We start from the raw sequence: 6,784 nt of genomic DNA on the forward strand, positions 1-6,784 counted from the left end.
TTTTTAAATAACATGTCTCAGGTACTCACCCTTTGTTTCCGCGTTAAAGTTTTTTTCATAAAGACGATTCAGTTAAAAATACGCCGTTTTAATTGGCGCACATTATTCACACGAGAAATTTGGTAAAACATGTGAAAGGATTTCAGGAATACATTTGGTTCACCTTCTTTTATACGAAAAAACGTTTTAAAATGGGGTTTATTTTTTATATTTTAGTTTTTGACAATTCAAATGATAACCGAAAGCCTTATTTAAAAGCCTTATACCGTCGCGTGTAACCGATATGTTAAAGGTGAAACTATTTTCTCGCTATCGGTAATATTAGTTGGTCCCTTTCTTTTATGTTACCATGTATAACATTGAAATTAATCTGTTAGAACTGCCCTGGATTTCAACAAATACCTGAAAACAACCTTGTAATGTTTTTAAATAAACGTAATCGAGTCTACATAATATTTATATATGTTTTCTAAGTATTTGCAAATAAATGCTAATTCCACGTTGAAACTTTAAACGTAAAAAACAACATTTTTGTCCCGCTACCATCAAACTTAGTCAATATAAAAAGATAATTGTATGATTTTTTTTATTATAAAATTGTGCAGTTTGTGCTTCAGTATTTTGTACAATTATTAAGTTTGCAAAATATATCTTTGGTAAATATTTATTAGCGCTATCGTAATTTCAAAGTTGATTTACACACCAATACTGACAACTAGCGGTATTTAATTTATACGTTGAAAATACAAAAAAATGGTTAAATGACAAAGCAACTATAGATCACTACAAATACATTTTAACAAAATCAGGCAAATTTAGAATAATGTTGATTACATGTGATTAATATAAGAGCATACGAATACAAAGCTACATTACAAACAGTCGATTTTGTTACATAAAGGTTTTTTAGTTTGGCTCCACACACTTTTTTTGTATTTTAGCACAATCATTGCAAAATACTAAATGATTGCAAACAAAGGGTGCTACTGTAGAAGGATTTTTTCTACAAGCTTTGCACATTTTAAACGTTATTTTATAAGTTTTTTTAGCCTGTCTGCGTGTTACATTATTTTGCAACATTGTCGCCTCAATGAGCAGTTCTTGAAATGAACAATTCTGATTCCTTAAAAATATATATTTTAAACATTTAATTTTTGGTACTACAAATATTTATTTAACTTATATAGTTTATTTACTTATTTACGTTAAAGGTAAAAAAGCGAAAAATAACTTACTTTAAAAGAACTTTAAAAATGATTTCTGGTGCATTTTTTCTCTTCATCAGAATATGTTCTAAATATGTGAAATAAATTGTTTTAGTTTAAACTGTAGGTTGATCACAATTTTAAAAGTTTATAGGTTGGTTGCAACTAGTTTATACTTAGTACAATTGAATTTAATGGTAACAAATTTAACTGTTTTTTTAATACAAACTCCTTCCGCAAAGTTGAGCAAAAAGACGGCATTTGTATAACCGTAATGTTCTCGGATTCAATTGATAAAATTTCCTCACTAACGGATTTATTGACTTTAGTTAAAATCTACAAACAATTTTGATATAAGATATCTGATGGTATATCTACAATTTAAAAAATTTATTAAGAATTGACTTGTTTACATTTTGTTATTTCTAATTAAAAGTGAACATCTACTCATATTTTTTTATATTTATTCACTTTATTACTTGTATAAGCTTTTCGCTCTCGTTTTCCGGTATATTATTTAGTTGTTCACAAAAGTTTTGTACGAAGTGTGATCCCAATTTTTCTCCTTCTTCTGCGGCATTATTTGTACCTTTTTGTACTTCGTATGCGGCATAAGCTGTAAGTTAAAAAACAAACAATTATAATATATATATTGCAAACTGAACTTGTTTTGACTTTGGGTTATCTTTAAACAGTTGGTTTAATAAAAACTGTAAACAAAATTAATTAAACAAAACAAACTTATTGTTGTTGCATTTGCGATAACAATGTCATAATCTAAATCAACTTTAATAATTTCGTTCTCATCATTTTCGTCAGATTGCTAAAAAGGTAAAGGGCTATTATTGCAAAATTTTATATAACCTATTATACTTGTTGTATCAAGCTATTTTTTTATTGATTTTACCAATGTATTTAACAAAAATTGAGACTTTAATTTTAGTCGCATATTGCCTTAGAGTAGTTAGCGATTAATCGCTTCGAAGCAAAAAAGGTAATAAATGTCCTTAAATGCTTTGAAGCGGAATGAAAGATGAAAGGCCCAAAAATGTTAGCATAAAAACTAACCCGAGGTTTTTTAGTTAAAGGGGTTGAAGCTTCACTGTTGTCTTTGTTGTGTTTACTATCGGAAGAGTCCTTTTGAGCATAATCATCAGTTACGCCACGGCATGCCTTTTTGTTAATTAAAAAAGTTATTGCCATGCTATAAAAGTACACTAGCGTTTGCTAAAATAAATGTGGCATTAATTATTGTTATTTGCATTTTAACTTACGTCAATCAAAATAATTATTGGGCACTGGAAGCCTTTAAAATATTCAATGAAATCTGACCGCTTCATTGTGTCCTTATGTACTGTTTGTAGCTTATTTTCGTCTCCGTGAGTTAAAATGGCGCAACCAAAGTATTTTAAACTCTTATATTCTTCTTTTACTGTTTTAACATTTTTAAAGTTGGTTTGCCAATGTGTATTGTTTTATATTTTAATTACCTTGTTTGATATATTCTTTTATTTCGTTTTCGGTCGACGGCTCTTTAATGTCGCAATCAAATCCAAAATTTTTCATCGTAGAAGCGAGTACTGTTGCATCGTTGTCTGCTTCGCAGTCCTTAATATAAAATATATCTTTAAAGTGATAAATTTTAAAATAATAGCCAAGATAATAATTTAAATTATTACCTCCATTTTAAATATGATAAACATTCTATCACCATCCTCGTTTATTGGTTCATATCGATCTAAGTCAATATCTGCATCTCCTTCTTTTTCTTCTTTTAGTATTAGTGGCTTGGTCAAACGACTAAACATAAGCACTGGAGTAGCTTGTTTCCCATTTTTACAAAGTTCGTTGTTACCTTTAGTAGCCACCTGTTAGTTAATACAAAAGATGTCTTTGACCATTCGACATTAAAACGTGTTATTATTTTATACCTTTAAAATGTCAAGCTTTTGTTCTGTTTTCATAACTTCTTCTTTGAAAAAACTTATAAATCCAGATGAACTTTCCGGGTCTTCGTTTTTCACTTAAAAAAATGTAGATAATATTATTTAAACAAAATTGTTATAAAGTATATTGTTAAAAAGGCGTTTGTACTATAAATGTGCCTACAATCTACAGTCGACAAAAGGATACAAGTTTCGGATTCGACGGGAATTCTAATGGGAATTGCTCCCTTACTCAGGCACTTTCTTTTGATTTTTTCTGATGGTTTATAAACCTTAAAAAAAATGTAAAATTTGTACAAAATTTGCGTATTAAATATATATTAATACAGTAAATAATATATACCTGGATTAAGAACACTTTAGGTTTATTAATCAATTCTTTGCAGTTGTTACCATTAAAATGCTTTGTGAAGTTTTCCCAAACAACTTTTTCCGAAAGTATTAACTGGCGGATATTGGATTGGTAAAACAAAATAGAGCAAAAAAATTGTTCTACTGTTGTGCTTATTTCACAATCTTGTTTTGCTAAAATGCAAAACAAAAATAGTTATGTTTTTAAAAAAATGTTAACGTAGTTATTGTTGTTATTTTTAGGTATTAGTTGTGTATAGTTAAATAATAATTATAATGCTTATGAAAAACAAACTGTTAAGAATATTTGAAGCATCTTGTATAGTTCGAGCATGTTGTAGAACAACATGAAATCCAAGTTCTTTTGCTATATAATGTAAAGCATAGGCATCTTTTTTGATAGTTCCATGAACTTCCAGGGGTTGAACGTCCTTTAACAGAACAACGACAACGTTACATTTTGTTAGTTCGTTATTGCAGAATCGTATAAGTTTATAACACGTATTTATATTTTATTATTAAAATGTCTTACCTGAATGGTAATAATGACGAATACCTTTCTTACATCTATAAAAAATTACACTTTTAATCAAAGCATTAAATTAAAACATATGTGAATCGCATGTATATTAGCCGCATAAAATTTTAGCCTTATGCAAACATTTGATTAAGAAATAATAAATCAATTTGTCAAACTTGCCAGATTTTACATGTGGTGTCGTTGATTGAAACTCATGTTTTCTTTCTTCATTGCTTGGTTCTTTCATGGTTTTACAGTTTTTGTCGAAAAATAGTTTTGTACTTTAGTTGTTTTTAAGTTTGAACTTTAAAAGTTTAAAACAATCTGTATCAACGATTTATTTTAAGAATTAGCACCTGGGTTAAATTTTGAGCTACGCAAAGTGACGTTTCTTACATTTTTACACAATATTAAGGGCTACATCAAAGCGGCAATATTACATCATATCCACGGGGGTGCTTTTATAGTGTCGTTTTCCTAATGACAGTAAAAACTTGTACGGTTGTTATATTTTATGGTAAGATTGATGTTTAAGAACGCATTACTCGACAAAACAAAATACAGTTGTTTATACACTTGTATTTATTTAAACAAATAAAACATTTTGTCTCTACCAACTTTTAAAAAAACATACTAGAAAGCCACGCCGAAAGATTGCACCATTTGTAAATATCATAGCCCCGCATACATTTGCACTTTGTTAATATAAACTATAGTTAAAATACATGTTTTACTTAACATTCATTAGGTTTATTGAAAGATAAATTAAGTCGCGTATGGCCGATAGTTTAGTTAATAAATTTAAATACCAATATTTATAGATATTTTAAGGCATTTATTTAACAATTTTAAAATATATTTATAAATAACATATGAGCATTTATGTACCGCAAAATTATTTTCAATGTTTAACATAGCAATAATTAAGGCAAAATACTCCTCGCTAAGTTAACGGACGGTAAATTCTACTCGCTAAATTTTGTGCTTTCTCGTTCGTTAAAAGTGACATTTTTTGTTTCGTTACTGAGTGACGTTCCCGCTCGCTAATGACGTAAAACTAACGAGATTGTTAACTTAACAAGTTTCGTAATGCCACCCAGGTCAACTAAGTCTTATTAAAGCAAAGTTTACAGTTAACACAGTCTTAGTTTTGTTTAAAATAAAATCACTTCATTGTTGTTAACTAATATATTGTCAAATTAGCGTATATAGACGATATATATTTTATTTTGGTTTGACTATAACAATTATTCAGGTTATATTTTTACAAGTGTAAAGCACAAACTAAAGTTAAGAAAGGCAGCAAACACTAATATTTGTTGCCCGTAGTACAAGTACTTACGACGATGACGTCGTGCGTCACGTGACTCGAGAGCGTTGGAACTTTTCCTTTTACTTTTAAATCCCGATATCTCAAAAACTCCTTGACTAATTTTTAAAATAATGGTATCCTCGTGCAAATTGGAAAAAATTCCAACATAATTAAAAAAGAAACTCTACGACCGAACCATCTCTTTAAGTTAATTAGGGTAGGTAAGCTTTCATTCTGCTAAACTTAATAATATTTTACTCTGCGCGCTAGAAGTTATTATACTATTATTAATTGTTTAAAATCTGTCACCTTGTCAGGAAAACTTATTTTTACATGAAGGACATTATTTTAATTATTCACGGTGAAAAATAAGCAAATAAATCTTAGACGCCTCAATTTTGATGTTTGCTTTTTCGTTCTAGCAACAACTAATATACTAAGGTGAAACCTTTTTTTTCCTTAGTTTTCTATTTAACATAGTACCTATTTTAAGTATTATACGCATGTTGCTAAAACTGCGTTGGTTAAATGAATAACAATAAACTAAACCCGTGGAAAAGTGTCTTTTAACAACGACAACTAATTACGGTTGGAAAATATCCGGGTTCCGTAAAAGTTTTGTTTTGTTGAGCTTAAATACATTTTACTTCGCACGCTTTGTCAAGGTTCAATAATAATATTTTGAATTGCTTGAAATCAATTCTACGAAATTGATTTACACTTTATTTCTTTTATGCTCCGTATTATGAATAGCTACGACGCTTTGTGGAAACGATACGCTAACGGTTAAACTTAATTTTCGCTATCGGTATTTTTGTTGATTAACTTTTAAATACTAAACATAATTCGGGGTTCTTTTGGTAGAAATCTTCTCTTTTAATTTAACTTTAACGATATCTTATATGACTGACAAATACTTAGTTGATAAACTTTAGTCTAACATTTCATTTAGATATAAAAGGTACTTATTATTTTGTTGTGTTGTTATTTGTGTAAGTCACTCGACTTATTATTTGTGTAAGTCACTCGACTAACATAATGTTGGTTCCATCTTTATCAGTTGGGTTTTTTCCATTGTTTGCGTGTATTTCGTGCTTAAGAACGCGCAGGTGAATTGTTAACGAACGCGTAGGTTAACTGTTAACGAACGCGTAGGTTAACTGTTAACGTGGTTTATTCATTTTTTCTCAACCCACTTACGACGTCATTATTTTCTTAACGCAACTGCGCTTACTGGGTTAACGTTTTATAATTTTTCTTTTTTAGTATTATCATTTTCTTTTTTCAATATTTTGTAAAAATTAAAGTGACGTTTTCTTTAATTTTTAAAATATATAATTTTTTTCTGTGAAAATATTTACAAAGAACTTTTAGTTTAACATTCATTTGTGTGGTCTATGTTTACAATAATTTCAAATTTATGGCAATATGTTAGGATTATATTTTTATC

The 6,784-nt window shown here is 28.8% G+C and overlaps 1 protein-coding gene across 1 annotated transcript; it reads right to left on the bottom strand.

Annotated features, from left to right (window-relative positions):
* Positions 1-657: 657 nt before the first annotated feature.
* On the bottom strand, positions 658-6,208 carry LOC145759071 (uncharacterized). Its single transcript, XM_082572804.1, has 15 exons — positions 4,203-6,208; positions 4,035-4,069; positions 3,798-3,933; positions 3,495-3,676; positions 3,315-3,423; positions 3,137-3,228; positions 2,885-3,073; positions 2,696-2,813; positions 2,480-2,637; positions 2,274-2,378; positions 1,947-2,028; positions 1,685-1,821; positions 1,417-1,541; positions 1,236-1,293; positions 658-1,123 (listed from the first exon to the last, which is right to left on the bottom strand). The coding sequence occupies exons 1-14, from the start codon at positions 4,267-4,269 to the stop codon at positions 1,248-1,250; spliced, it is 1,581 nt and encodes a 526-aa protein (XP_082428930.1). The 5' UTR covers positions 4,270-6,208; the 3' UTR covers positions 658-1,123; positions 1,236-1,247.
* Between the last annotated feature and the right edge of the window lie 576 nt (positions 6,209-6,784).

The sequence above is a fragment of the Corella eumyota genome, chromosome 7, assembly GCF_963082875.1.
Source record: "Corella eumyota chromosome 7, kaCorEumy4.1, whole genome shotgun sequence".
Classification (NCBI taxonomy): Eukaryota; Metazoa; Chordata; class Ascidiacea; order Phlebobranchia; family Corellidae; genus Corella; species Corella eumyota.